Here is a 15,666-nt window from a genome sequence, read left to right as displayed (position 1 = left end):
ATTTCTATATTCCACACTGGGCCTCACCCACCCATAGGTGGCATATTTCATCATATAGGCCGGTTCTCATATGTGCCAGTGATTTCAGGTACATGTGAGCTCAGCCTTATTTTAGAAGTACTTCCAGTAGAGTATGCAAAGACACTATCCTTAAACTCACCCTGTAACTGTGAAGTGTGTGATAGACAGAAAACAAATTATTTGTTAAACTGACCTGGAGGATGATCATTGATGTTATTCATGTGCACCTCTTGGAGGGATTAAAAAAATATTGTGCTGGGTGAAATTAATTAACCCTGTTTAACAGGCCAGCATGTTCAGCTCATAAATCAAGCCCAATTAGGGTCTGGTGTTTTCATCAGGACAGAGATATCCCTTTCTTGGATGCCCACCGGCACAATGGGTATCATCCCTGTTAATGGTTAATGAAACAGTGATGTGCAAGTGATACAAAATATGTAAAATCCAGTGTCCTGAGTTGTTGACAGTAATCCTGTGCTAATCAGAGAATCCCTTTCATTGGCATGGATAGACAGGTAACCTAGAAAACCTATTAGAAATCACAATCATAGGTTATATAGCTCTGTACTTTGCATCGCCTCACATCCATTTGGGTGGATAAGTTCTCAGCATCCTACATAGAATATCAGTACTACTTATGGTATTGGTTGTGGTTTAGAGAATAATAGCTTCACCTCAGTGAGGATCTTTATCTTCCTTCCCCCATGTTTTCCCTTCAGTACCTGTTGAGTTTATACAGTAATTCAAACCAGTGGTACCTTATCTTATGAAAATAATAATCCTGTTTTCCTGTGTTATACATTAAAACTAAAAAGGCTTTCTGTACCTGTTTTAAGTACACATGCTAACTATGAAATGGTTACATTTTTATAGTGTAATGTTGTCTATGACAAAGCATATGACCGCCACAGTTATGCAGTGGTGCCATGTTTTCCTCTTTTTTCTTTTTGTGGCATTTGCTTGTAATATTGTTTTAAATATAAACGTCAAACCAGTATTCCAAGACCAGGTCTTTTTGGTTTGCCAATGCTTATTTAATCTTCTCTCCCAGCATTGTGCGGGAAGCTTACACTGTGGTTACCAATAATGCTTCTGCCATTTTTCCATGAGGATGTTTGTTCTGCTGCTGCCAGTGGTGTACCTATTTTGTGTGTGAAACAAGTGTGCACTGTCTGCACTGAGTGTGCGCTGCATGTAAGGGTTACTTGCACTGCTGCTTTCAGTATTGCACCTAAGGTTTACGTGGTGGTGTCCGTACTGTACATGTTCCAAGTGCAGCTTGAGGAATGATTTTCACTATCAAAATCCCCAAACTATTGACATTGTCTATATTTGCCTCCCTTGTTCTCACTTATTAATCAGCCCGTGTTTTAGATTTTTTTTCTACAGCATTCCCAGTAGTTATGTGTGTGTGTGTATATTATTGTGTATTTCATAGTTGGTAAGTGTCTATACTACTACTTCCTACAGAATACCCACCATTCTTTCAGTGCAAAAAAATAATACAATTTGGAAATAACATTTGAACGGAGAAACAACTAATACAGAAGTGAAGAACTTTGCTTTAGGAGTTACACATTATCAGTAGCCTTTGCTGACAGATTTGTGTGTACTGCTGGTTTTGGTTCAAATAGGGTACAAATACAGGTACTGTGTACTTTTTTGATAAGGCCCAGTGTCTACAATCACCAAATAATTTTTTCCATAATATTTTTTTATTGCAGTGTGGTGTTGTGTGCTTGCTATTTGGAGGAGCCGTAATGAACCTTGGAAGTCCAGAGCACATTGTGAAATGGTTTACACCTCTGAAGGTAATATTTAAGATTTTAATTAGCAAATTTAAGTATTGCTGAAGTTCATATTGGCTAGTGCTTGTTTCACAAATATTAATGTTAACTTTGGAATATCAGTTAATGGTTTAGAAATTCCTGTCAAAAGTATATGCTACTGTATCTCTCTCTCTCCTTCTCCCTCTCCAGAGGGTTAATATAACTGAAGATGATAATGCCATAGTCCATTGTTATGTATTTGAATATATATATGTATATATATATGTGTATATTATCTCCAATACATGTATAAATTAGTTGATAGTGATAACTTGAAAGTTGTACAGCTGGAATTAATTAAGAACAGGGTGTGTTTGCGAGGCTGTAGAGGTAAATATGCAGCTCCCTGCATGAGGGAGCAATTTATCATCTGTTTCCCTGCCCACATGGCAGCGGGCAAGGAAACAGATGAAAACTCCACTTCCAGCAAGTAGGAGCAATTTGACAGCTCCTGGATGCTGGAAGTGGAGTTAGTGTTTGCTCTGGCTCCAAGAGGGGGGGCTGTGTGGCCCCCCTCTTTTAAATAGCACGTACTGGCCCCTGGGAGATGGTGGGCCATATATGGCTTAAGAGGGGTGCCGAGTGTTCCTTCTTCTATTAAAAAAATATTATTTGGCCTCTAGAAATGGTAGTCCCCAGGGGGTCCGCGCCACCTCCGTCATGTTTTTCAAAAGAGCGCTGGGGAAGTGGTGTTCCCTGGGGCATATTTAAGCCCCAGGAGGGGGTCTGCACCCCTCCTCCTTTTTATCAATAAAGCCCCGGTGAGGTGGTGGTCCTTGGGGCTTTATTCTAATGGGGAGGGTTCTTTGCAGGCCCCTCCCATATTAACTTAAAGTCCTAGGTGGGTAGTCCCTGAGGCTAAAAAGAACCCTAGGAGGGGAGCCCAGTGTGCCCCTCCTAATTTTTAACATATTTGTCTATCTCTGACACCTGGCCCACCGGGGGGCAAATAGTTAACAAGCGCAGGAGGCAGGGTATTCCTACTCTGCCCCCTTTTCTTTTTTTAACAGCTTTTATTGGGACTCGGCTGAATCTGAGAGCCAAAATGGCTGCCAGCACTTCCTGGCAGACAATCAGAGCTCTTCACGAGATCTGGAGGATTCACGAAGTGCTTGCACCTCTAGATCTACGAATTTGATTTTCTTTAAATATCTCAGCAACTACTGAACAGATTTACACCAAATAACAAAAAGGGCTTGTAGCAGAGCCGACGTGACTCCGCTACAAACTGATCCCCCGGGACGTCCGAAACAGTCCCCCGGGGGCACTTTTCTACACCCAGAAGTCATGTCGTCGGACGATGACCTGGGTTTCGGATTTAACTCACCGGAACTCCAAGATCCGGCGCACCCGCCACTGATGAACAGAAGACGGACAGAGACGCCCAACCAGAAAAACGAACACGGAAGAAGAGAAAGAGGAGCGGAGACGCTGACACCTGTATCGACTCTGCGAGAAGAATTACCGGAGAGCAACTCCTCACGCCATAGTGCCAGCCACGTCCCTGGAGGGACGTGGATTTCGCAGGTGCGTGCCTGCAAACTGAACCCCTCGGGTATTATTGGTGAAAGGGGCTTTATAGCTCCTTATTCTCTATGTTTGTTTACTTCCTCTGGTTTTTCCTTTTTTTTTTGTCACTGGGGATTTAAAATGTCTTTTTCTTGGGAATTCTCATCCCTTCTCGTATCGCTCTCAAATAGGAAAGAAATACGAGTTTTGATGCCTGGTTAAACCAAAGGAACCCTGATGACTCTTTTGTTGTCTTCACTCACAGAAAGTTTGTTTTCTTTTCCCAAAAGAACACCGATAATTTATTTTAACCCTATTTACTGGGAGATCTCTACTGGTTTTTCTCTTGGTTAAAATCCCACAAGCCCTACCCTCAAATTAAAAGGTCTAACAACATAACCCGTACCTTTCTTTTTTTTTTTCCTCTCTCTTGCCACTCTTCTCTGCAAACCGCTCCATACCTGAGAATTAAAGAAAACGAGAAATAAAGAAGACAAGTCAGAAGAATAAAGAAGATTCTGAAGAGAGGAAAAACAACAAAAGACCTATAAAAAAACCTACATAAGAAAATAAGAAAACACCCTTAATAAAATATCAAATCAACCTTTCCGTCTAAGAGCGTCATCTATGTTCACAGTAAAAGAACCCACCACGGGGCTATTTCTGGAACAAGACCTACCTTCATGCTAAGTTTGGTGTAATTCTGTGCAGTGGTTCAGACTGTAGCTGTAGGAAAGTAGCCTCTTTCTAGCCTTGTTACCCCAACTTTTGGAGTGTTTGTGAGTATATGTCAGGGTGTTTTCACTGTCTCACTGGGATCCTGCTAGCCAGGGCCCAGTGCTCATAGTGAAAACCCTATGTTGTTAGTATGTTTGTTATGTGTCACTGGGATCCTGCTAGCCACGACCCCAGTGCTCATAAGTTTGTGACATATATGTGTTCCCTGTGTGGTGCCTAACTGTCTCACTGAGGCTCTGCTAACCAGAACCTCAGTGGTTATGCTCTGTCTGCTTTCCAAATTTGTCACTAACAGGCTAGTGACTAAATTTACCAATTCACATTGGCATACTGATTGTCCCCCAATACCTTCTACCAAAGGATCGACCGCTGGCTGCTCAGGATGCCTGCAAAACCGCAACAAAGTAGCAAGACGACTACTAGCAACATTGTAGCGCCTCATCCTGCCGGCTTTCTCGACTGTTTCCAGGTGGTGCATGCTCTGGGGGTAGCCTGCCTTCACCCTACACCAGAAGCTCCGAAGAAATCTCCTGTGGGTCGACGGAATCTTCCCCCTGCTAACGCAGGCACCAAAAGACTGCAACAATGGTCCTCTGGGTCCCCTCTCATCCTGACGAGCGTGGTCCCTGAAACTCAGCAACTCTGTCCAAGTGACTCCCACAGTCCAGTGACTCTTCAGTCCAAGTTTGGTGGAGGTAAGTCCTTGCCTCCCCAGGCTAGACTGCATTGCTGGGTACCGGGTGATTTGCAGCTGCTCCGGCTCCTGTGCACTCTTCCAGGATTTCCTTCGTGCACAGCCAAGCCTAGGTCCCCGGCACTCCTTCCTGCAGTGCACAACCTTCTGAGTTGTCCTCCGGCGTCGTGGGGCTCCCTTTTGTGACTTCGCTTGGACTCCGGTTCACTTTCCTTCCAAGTGCCTGTTCAGGTACTTTTGCGGGTGCTGCCTGCTTCTGTGAGGGCACCCTGAGTTGCTGGATGCCCCCTCTGTCTCCTCCTCCAAGTGGTGACATCCTGGTCCCTCCTGGGCCACAGCAGCACCCAAAAACCTCTACCGCGACCCTTGCAGCTAGCAAGGCTTGTTTGCGGTCTTTCTGCGTGGGAACACCTCTGCAAGCTTCATCGCGACGTGGGACATCAATCTTCCAAAGGAGAAGTCCCTAGTCCTCTTCTTTCTTGCAGAACTCCAAGCTTCTTCCAACAGGTGGCAGCTTCCTTGCACCCTCAGCTGGCATTTCCTGGGCTCCTGCCCACTCTCGACACTGTCGCGACTATTGTACTTGGTCCCCTTGTCTTACAGGTACTCAGGTCCGGAAATCCACTGTTGTTGCATTGCTGGTGTTTGTTCTTCCTGCAGAATCCCCCTATCACGACTTCTGTGCTCCCTGGGGGTAGTAGGTGCACTTTACACCTAGTTTTCAGGGTCTTGGGGTGGGCTATTTTTCTAACCCTCACTGTTTTCTTACAGTCCCAGCGACCCTCTACAAGCTCACATAGGTTTGGGGTCCATTCGTGGTTCGCATTCCACTTTTGGAGTATATGGTTTGTGTTGCCCCTATACCTATGTGCTCCTATTACAATCTATTGTAATTCTACAATGTTTGCATTACTTTTCTTGCTATTACTCACCTAAGTTTGGTTTGTGTACATATATCTTGTGTATATAACTTATCCTCATACTGAGGGTACTCACTGAGATACTTTTGGCATATTGTCATAAAAATAAAGTACCTTTATTTTTAGTAACTCTGTGTATTGTGTTTTCTTATGATATTGTGCATATGACACCAGTGGTATAGTAGGAGCTTCACATGTCTCCTAGTTTAGCCTAAGCTGCTATGCCATAGCTACCTTTTATCAGCCTAAGCTGCTAGAAACACCTCTTCTACACTAATAAGGGATAACTGGACCTGGCACAAGGTGCAAGTACCTCTGGTACCCACTACAAGCCAGGCCAGCCTCCTACAGTAGTCATGTCTAATATACATATGGGGAAATTACATGGGGAACAAATGTTTTGGGGCCCCCCTTTTTCTCCCCCCTCGCTTGACATATCGCCACAAAACTTTCAAGACTGAAGCTGAAGTGACTGTCGTACTAATTTTGAAACTTTTGTGAGGATTTGCCAAACTGCGCCAAGGTTATTTGCAAAACAAAAAACGCTTTTCCTACAGAAACTAGGTCCTAACTATAACTACTTAGTGGCGACTGCCAGTAAGTTTACATATATATATTTATATATATATATGTATGTGTGTGTGTGTAAAATAAACTACATATCAGTGGACTATGGAATTATCATTTATACTTTTATATATGAACCTCTTGAGGAACCATTTTTAAATATGCATTTGTAATGTTTACCATGTATATGTATTCTGTCATTATTTCATCTGTATAAATATAGGTCTATAGGCTTTAACCTAGTCAGATGTATTCAGAATCAGTTGATAAACTGTTGTAATAAATAACAGGTTTTTGTAGGATGGAGACACCTAGTGAATGGCTCATTAACCTAATGCTTTCATCCAGGAGTGTACCTGCAAACTTGAAGCCACTCAGGTACAGTGCTTTGAGCTCTTGGGCAGGTAGTCCCACTAGCACCCCTAAAAGATGTGAACATGGGCTGTGCAGAAAGGCCTCCGGATGGGCAGTATTAGTTGATGTGATAGTCAGGGTGGATACTACAGCTCCAACCGTGTAGTGCACAACCAGGTTGTGGTGATTGCATTATATTGCATTTCCTCGTGAGGACATGGAACAGCGTGACATCACTGACATGAGGTCATGGTGTTCTATGTTCCTATGAAGACGGTTGCTTTCCTCTGTGCCCCTGCTGTTAGGAGACATTTTCTTCTGTTCCTCGTATGCTAATAAATGAAGAAAATACCTATTGAAGCTTCATGTGTGCTTCACTTCAGTGGCGACAAGGGTGAAACTCGCGATGAACTAAACCAAGGCACGAAGGTTTAGTTCAGTGAAGGTGTTTAACCTCAGCTTCAGCAAAGCTCTTCCTGGCTATGCAAACCTGTTGCTGTTTTGACAAGTTGGATCCGGACATTTACAGACTTTCAATCACCAAGAGACTTTTACTGTCCTGCTCTCGAGAAGGATCTTCAATTTCTAACTCTCAGCTCAAAGGATAGAAATAGAAGACGGACTAATGCAAAAAAAAAAAAAAAAAAGGAGAAAATTATGTTTCGGTACTCAGTTCGGCCATCTTCGTTTGGGGACATTGACAATTGAGTACTTGAGTTTTGAACTGCTCTTTTGGTGTTCAGTTCGATTATTTTCTATCGGGGGCATTAACATTAAGTGCAACAACATTAAACAAGTTCAGTACTTAGTACAACAGTGAAAGTATTAACATTAAGTGCTACAACGTTAAATATGCTCAGAATTTAGTACAACAGTGAAAGTATTTGAACACTAAAAAATAGATTTACAATATACACTGTATGATTTATACGTTCTGAAACATGCAGAATGTTATATCTCCAGCGCCTTTTCTACAAGATCCAGGGGATCCGCCTCTTGAATGGAAACTTTGGTTACGGTAGTTTAAAGCATATCTGGGTGCCATTGATGGTCATAAGTTCAGACCGCAAAGAAAAAAAAGCTTATTGTATTATAATTTGGGACTTGAGGGCCAGAACATATTTGATCATCTCCCAGCCTATGAACCCGCTGAAGAGGAAGAATTAGATGAGTTTGAAATGGCCATTGCTCAATTGGATAAGTATTTCATTAAAACAAAGAACATTGTTGTCCATCATTATAAATTATTCACAAGGTCACAAGGCCCCAGTGAGAGTATTGATACTTTTATTACCGCGTTAAAAAGTGCTAGCAGCTAAATGCAAATTTGAGAATTTCGCTTCTCAACTCATCCGTGATCAACTTGTTGCCAGGTGTTCTTCTAAAAGAATTCAAGAGAAGTTCCTAAAAAAAGGATCCTTCGTTAGATAAAGCTATCGACATTGGCAAAAGCATTGAATGTTCCATGGAAGATGGCAAACTATTAGAAGCTTCCATGGCCAACCCAACCATCTCTGGAGCAGTTGTAAATACGCGAAATGATAGCAACAATAAGCGTTTTGAGAAAAAACAGGATAATTCATTCTTTAGAAGCAAGACCAATCAGAAACTAATATGCTACAGATGTGGTTCTTCGGTGCACGTATCTTCGTTTAAGAACTGTCCAGCTATACAACAACAATGCAGAAACTGTAACAAATTGGGACACTTTGCAAGAGTACAGTGCATACTTTGAACTGAGTCATCTTCAAGAATTTTTAGCGGGCCACCATTGAGAGCTCTAGAGCAAATGCTGAAAGCAGCTCAGATTTCTCAAGCATTTCTGACTTGTATTTTAAGAAGGTATTATGTGTGACATAAGTGTGTTTTTTCAGTAAGAAACCCTCCACAAAGCTTGAGAGATGGTGATGGTCTCTCTTCTTGGAATAGATGATGGAGCTTCCTTAAGGTTTTAATAGGCAACACTTGAGAGGGTTTTGGGTGTGTGTGGCCTACATTGCTTCCCCAGTGACATCAAGGCAAATTATCAGTGTACCAAAGATACCTTTTATTTAGATTTTCTTCTTGCCTCACGTCTTTGTCCATCAACCAAAGTCCACTTTCCTAATCTTTTATCATAGTAAAGCCTTAGCACTTGCTTTGGTTTCAGACAGTGTGGAATCAATTTGAGGTTATTCTTCCCTCATTAATGTTCTTCAAATAATTCAATAGCACACTATCTGCCAGTCTAACAACTCTTGCAAAATGGCCTCGGAATCACATTATAGGGTGGGTAGCGTAGATCAGATGTGTACAAATGACCACTTTTCCTAAATGCAATATCTTATGTACAGTCTTTCCTTGATACCAATTTCCATTCACTGGATCTTGAATTCCTGTATAGTCAGTACATAATGAAAAGCCATTACGAGCTGCAGCTCAGTTGTTGTCTTAGGGTATCAAGTGTTTTTGGACAACCAACAAGTATTGTATATTCCTGCGACCGAAATGGTCTGACAGACATAACTGTATGGTACTTTTGTAAATTGGCCAGCTGAGCAAAACATTACAGATGAAAACATTGTCACAGATGGTTATTTTTTCCTCTTATTTTCATTATGTTTTTGATTTCATCATTTGGTTTCTTTTGTTGAATTTGAACTTTTATCTAGTTTTCAAAAATATATAGCTTTGAAGGTTTATCTACAGATTTTCACCAAATCATCCAAGTAGGTTAAAACCACAAAAATTAGAAAAAAGTGACTGGCAATTAGAATAATTCAAAATTTATTGTAAAAACATGTTTTTTGAAATTCTCCTTGTTCCTGAAAGCTTGAGATGTGGGATCTTAGCACAGCAAACCTTTTGTTGATGCAATTTTCAGAAAACAAACATACACTTTCTTGCACAACACTTTTTTCAGTTTTTCAAAGAAATCCAAACCATTTTTGCTACATTCTGGTTGATTTCTATGTTCCCTCTATGGGAATTCACAAACCTTGGGTATCTTTAGAATCCTTAAGCTGTGGACAAAAGATGCACATTTGTCCTGGATACCTTTTATGGAAAAATGATATGAAGGCCTAGGTGCCCCAAACATCAACAGCACTGGATCGGGAAAAGCATTAGCAGCTAATTGGATACAACCTGCACTGGACCACATCAGCCCCACTTGAGCAGTCGTGTGAGCTGCAGCTTACTAGAGACTGAGCAACTGCAAGGCATTCTGGAGGTGCCTCTATCAAGGCTACGTGTATTTGATACCCTCCCCACTGCCACTATGGGACTGGACTCCGGAGTTCTGAACCACTGTTAACAAATGTTGACAGCATGTGTGACTGCCAGAAAAGTACAGGACAGTTAAAATAAGCATAGCTGAGTGTAATCAACATCAGGGTGTGAGTGTAGGGCTTGGGTGGTCATACTATCAGTCTTTATTCTATTAAACCCTATAGCAATCTGAACTGCAGAGATACTTCCTGGTATTGTATCTGGGCCCTCCTTCATTGAGTTCTTTCCAAAGGTTTTTGCTCAGTGTGACAGACTTCTGATAACTGGACCCTCTTCATTGAAGCTCCAATAAAACCCCTCTTTTACAGTGACTCAAGGAGTACTGGTAGCTGTGAAACACAAGCAGCTGATTATCCCTTCAGCGTTCAGACTCTTTAGGAAAGAAATATCTTTGTTAATGCTTCAATATATCTCTCCCGAAGCACTAGAAGAACATCTCCTCTACTCCCAGTGAAATGCCTATGATGCACAGCTGCACTCCATGGCATATAGTACTAGGTTATTTGTTTTATTGGGGAAGGTTCTGCAGTCTAAGCTGTTGAGATACAGTCTCTTATGTTATCTGGGTCCTCTTTCCTTGAGTTCTTCTTAGAGCATTTTGTTGAGTGTGAGAGACATCTAGCAGCACCCTATTCTGTGAAACTCCAATAAAATCCCCTTTTACAGTGTATCAAGAAATGTTATCAGCTGTGATGATGGTTAACCTAAGTTGAAGTGTTGGTCCAGCTGAAGCCTATTGCTGAAAAACATTCCCATTGGCATAGTGCATCATGGGCCTCAGTGGAAGGAAAACCTGCCCCATCCCTACTACTGCTGCTTGGTAGCATATTTTATCAACAATCAGAGTTCATTGTCCCCACAAGGACTGTGGCCCATGATGCATCATTCATAGCCAGACTTGTGACCATTGCCCAGGAAAAATATTCTGGAGTGTGGAGAAGGAAAATGGTAATAATTTGACAAAATAAATTAAGATGAAATGAGTGTGGGAAACGTGGGAATGTGCTTGCTACAGGTCTTGGGCCAGGACTAAAAGCCCCAGTGTTAAACGTGGCAGGAGGGCCACCAAGACAACTTAGCTCCTGGGGGCGCTACAAAGGCATCTCCTGGTGGGACACGCTTACTAAAGGTCAGGGGCCAGGACTACAAGCACAAGTGTTACACGCGGCAGGGGGGGGGGGGCGCAGATGGGCTGCCAAAACATCTTCCTGCCTGGAGGTGCTATAAAGACATTTCCTGGGTCCTGCAGCACTGGGTGTGTCTGGGTGAAGACAGGGCCTGCCTGCGGCTGGAAGAGGCTTGGCCACCGCTCTAACGACTAAGCTCTGGATTTACCCTCGTTGGTGGAGGAATTGGTGAGAAACTGTTTCCTTTTCTCATTATGGGTAAGCGTTAAGTGGCTGGAGGCCCCACAGTATGCCCCGATTTGGGTGAGAGCCATTGCCAGATTACCCTGTGGGAGCAGCAATTTCCTGTGGCATCTCCACAGTTAGGGGTGCCAGCAGCTGTTGAATTGTGAATGGGGCCTTTAACGCACATTGGACCCCATCATTTAGGTTACATCTTCCTCCGGCCTCCACCCCCTTTTGTGGCCATTCTGGCGAATGTTCCCCCTTGTGTTCAGGGGTAGATAAACCCATGTGTGATCTTATTCAGAAAGTTGGACATTGGTGTTCATGGAAGGGGGCATGCTCACCCATGACTGAGGAAACATCATTATGCCCAGACGAGTGGGCTGGTTAGACACTGGGGAAAAAACAGTTTGAGGGAGATTGTATTGTGTTGAAGTTTAGTCAGTCAGATATAGCTGAGCAATTGATCTCCTCCTTTTCAGCTGAGGGGGGAGGAGGTCAGATATTGAAGGCCTCCCATTAGGATTCTTTTACCCTCCACCTAGGGGGCCAATGCCAAGGGTTTACAACAATTTCCATTATCCATCGGGGGTAGTTTAGCTCTCCAAAATAGGGGACCGTCAGCGCCGATGGCATTTAGTAATAGGTTTCATCCTTTGGGGACTTTGAATACAATGACTGACAGAGTTTGGTATTTAGTGGCCTTTCCCAGAGTGGGGGTTATTCCTCAGGTCGAAGCTCAGAATAAGCAATTACTCGTTTAGAAAATCTGTAGTAGGATTGTAGCCGGGTTGGGTAATAAGAAACAGAATCCAGCCTGGGTAGGGAAAATGATAGATTTTGACACTGTGGGCTTGCAGGAGACATGGTAAGCAGTCTTGTTTCTATTTAGATGGGTATACCACTATCTTGATTATAAGCAGAGCTGACCAGATTGGTATAGCAAGGGGAGGTTTGCTTTTTCTGATCTCTCTTAGCTTAAGGTGTACCCTGTCCCAGATTCTGCTTGATGCCAGGCAGTTGCTGACAGTTAAACTACATTTTGAGGGTTCCCCAAGTATTTTGTTGCAAAAATTGTATAACTCATACGAGCGGAAATCTCCCACTGAACATCTAGGCATTTTACATTCTATCTTACAGTCTTTTGAAGGGAAGTATAAAGGCCCTTATTTTATTATCCTTCTGGGTGATTTCAACCTACACCTCTGCCCGCTGAAATGCTGTGGAATTGAACACACTTTAGTTGGTGACCCTGAACAGGGCAACCACTTCGAGCAATCTTCTAAGGGCAGTTTCTTGGACGAGGTGCTGGCAGATTTAAATTTGGTACATGTTAGAGAGGAAATTGAAGGACCGTTGGTCCCAACCTTTAAAGGTAAAAGGGCCAACACGATTATTGATTACATACTTGTCTCTGCCTTTATGGCGCAGTTTGTCCATAGCTTTGTATTACAGTGGTCAGTATACAGCAACCACAACGCGTTAGCCCTTTTTATGGACTGGGGAACCCAAGAGGCTAGGCCAACAGTGAGAGGACCTTCAAACAAAGAGAAAATCCCACAAGATCAGGTGGGTAGTTTAAAATGGAGCAGTGTCTTCCAAGATTTTTTCTTGGATACTCTGTACAATATATGTCAGTTCGATTTTGAAGTGTGTTTGAATGATCCGGGGGACAATAGAGTGCTTCTTGAGGCTTTTGGTAAGATCTGTAAGCAGATCAACAGCAGCTTTAGGGCCACCAGGACTAAGGGCCACACCTTAGGTGAGAGATGGTTTAATTCTGATTGCTCCAAGGTCCTCCACAATTTGAAAAAGGCGCTTACGGAGATTCCCAGAGATAGGACACAAATTGTAAGCAGGCTGAAGGAGTATAAACTAGCTATTCAAGCCTGTAAAAAAGAGATCACCAAACAAACTTGGGAGGAACCCTCTTAACCTAAATAATAGTGCTATGTTTTGGGAAATCATCAATCACCCTTTTTTTTTCAGGTGAGTCAGTAGGATTATAGATTGTACCATCCCAGCGGTTGAGTGAGTTAAGCACTTCTTGGTAATTTATGGCAGCACAGAGGAGTGCACGACTCCCATAGTGTTGAACAGGTCCAGGGTAGATGTACCCATTTGGTTTACAGAGAGGAGGAGATCAGGGCTGCTATTGCTGCCATGTCTAAAAACACTGCCCCTGGACCCAATGGGGTTTCTGCTGATCTATTTTGCCAGGATATCTGCCTTTAGACTAAAGTCCGAACCTGCGTATTTAATGCAGCATGGAAAGCACGCCCTCCACCAACCTGGTGATGCTTGATTATCATCCCAGTGTTTGAAAAAGGGGAAAGGTTGGACCCAAAATGCTACAGACCAAGCCCACTCATCGATTCGTCCATCAAGGTATTGGGCAGGGTGATCTTGGCCAAGTTAACAGATTGGTTAGATCAAAGGAATGTGATCCTATATTTTCAGTACTGGTTCAGGCGGGGTAGGGGCTCTGGGCCAATGCCAGAACCTGCACCTCCTAGCGGGCAAATATACAGTGGCCAAAAGAGAGCAGTAACATCTAGCATTCTTGGATTTGTTGTTGGCGTTTGTTCAGGACAATAGAGCCAAGCTAGGGTCTGTACTAGGGTCTGTTTGGATAGCAGTATTGTTAATTTCTTGCATGACCTTCACCAGGAACTTACAACAGTAGTCTGTTATAATCATGAAGGGTCCTTAACAGCTCTGATAAAAATCTATAAAGGGGTGAGGTAGGACTGTATTCTGGCCCCTCTGTTGTTTACCTTATAGATTAACAATATGTGCCTGGTGCTATTTTCTGCCACCAAGGATATTCCTAGGGTTGGGCCACGGGTGATACCAGCGTTGGTGAAGGCTAACAACACGGTCTTGTTAGCCACTGTGGTGGGGCTCTAAAGTCACCTTAACTCTTTCATTGATTTTATGCCCTCTCTTGCAAGGAGGTAAATTACTCTAAGTCCCACTTGGAAACTGGGAATTTAAACAAGTGGCATAAGAAAATCTTTGGTGGTGGGTAGGAGGTGACAAGGGTTTCTACTTTCCCATACTTAGAGGTTATTTTTGATAAGAGAGGATCTTGGGCCCCGCAAAGCAGGGTAAAGAGAAATTTGTTGACCAGGGCAGTGTACAAGGCATATTGAAAGTTTATGTTGCCAAATGCTTGCCAGTAGTGAGCTATAGTTGCGAGCTATGGGGCTATGGTGAGATACAGTGAGCAGTGAATGCCTTTGCCAGAAGATTGCTCTGTCTCCCGTAGTCAGTTTCTACTTTTGTTGCTCATGAGGAATTGGGCTTGGATTTTATTTCTGATTTCAGTAGTTAGCTGGTTTATAGTCTGGTCAAACCCCGAACTGGGATTATATCAGGCCGTTATTAGAGACTGTCTTGCCCTTGAGAAAGGTCTCAATATCCCGTGGTTCTGTTACATCAAGGATTCCCTGGAGAAGCTGGGTTGTCCCGATTTTTTTTTGTAGCACCTGGGCGAATCAAGGGAAAAGATGTACTGTGGATAAAACAGCAATTTATGAAATGAGCTAAAATTGAGAGAGTGGGCGAGGTGCTGCAAAAAGTTATGGTTAGGTCACACATACTTTTGAAGACAGATTTAAGTATGGAGCCCTACTTTTGTGAACCCTTCACATCATCACTTTTTATTAACACGGTTTAGATAAAACCTCCTACATTGGCTTCTAGCAGATCCACAGATTAGGTATAATGGGGATAATCGGAGCCCTTACTCTTCCGACAATTTTTTAACACCTGATGAAATGCATTTTATCTTTTTCTGTGGTCACTATTGCACTTTGAGACAGCAACATAAACTGCCTTTGTTAAGGGGGAAACGTTTTTGCTAGGCGAAACCTGCTCTGATTTATTTACAAATGCTGCAGTCCCCCATAACCTGTGACAATGTGGCTGGTTTTCTTGCAGGTGCCCTTAGACTCAGGAATAGATGTTAGTGTGGCCTAAGATACAGGGATTGATTTCTTTGCCGGTATCTTTCGTCATAGAATAGACTGTCTCGGTCTCATAGTATTTTAATATTTTTTTTGCGTTTTTAAGTGTCTAAATTTATTCCTCTGTAAGGGAAATTAAACCCATTTCAGATTTATGTAAATGTTATCACCCTTCTCGGTGAAAATTTTATAATGTTTTTTAATGTGGGTGGGCATATTTAGCATTAATTATGTAATTTGGGATGTTTAAGTTTTGATATTTATTGCTTCCGTGTGTTTTTATGGATACAGGGAGTGCAGAATTATTAGGCAAATTAGTATTTTGACCACATCATCCTCTTTATGCATGTTGTCTTACTCCAAGCTGTATAGGCTCGAAAGCCTACTACCAATTAAGCATATTAGGTGATGTGCATCTCTGTAATGAGAAGGGGTGTGGTC

General features: G+C 42.6%; 1 protein-coding gene across 1 annotated transcript in view; it reads left to right on the top strand.

Annotated features, from left to right (window-relative positions):
- Nucleotides 1–15,666, top strand: part of ACOXL (acyl-CoA oxidase like) — a 981,865-nt gene that overhangs the window by 265,976 nt on the left and 700,223 nt on the right. The window contains exon 4 of the mRNA XM_069234707.1: nt 1,746–1,832. Coding sequence (XP_069090808.1) covers nt 1,746–1,832 — 87 coding nt within the window. The remainder of the gene's footprint in view (nt 1–1,745; nt 1,833–15,666) is intronic.

Source organism: Pleurodeles waltl, chromosome 5 (assembly GCF_031143425.1).
Source record: "Pleurodeles waltl isolate 20211129_DDA chromosome 5, aPleWal1.hap1.20221129, whole genome shotgun sequence".
Lineage (NCBI taxonomy): Eukaryota > Metazoa > Chordata > Amphibia > Caudata > Salamandridae > Pleurodeles > Pleurodeles waltl.
The sequence above is the reverse complement of the archived record's forward strand: the minus strand, read 5'-3'. Positions and strand labels throughout refer to the sequence as shown.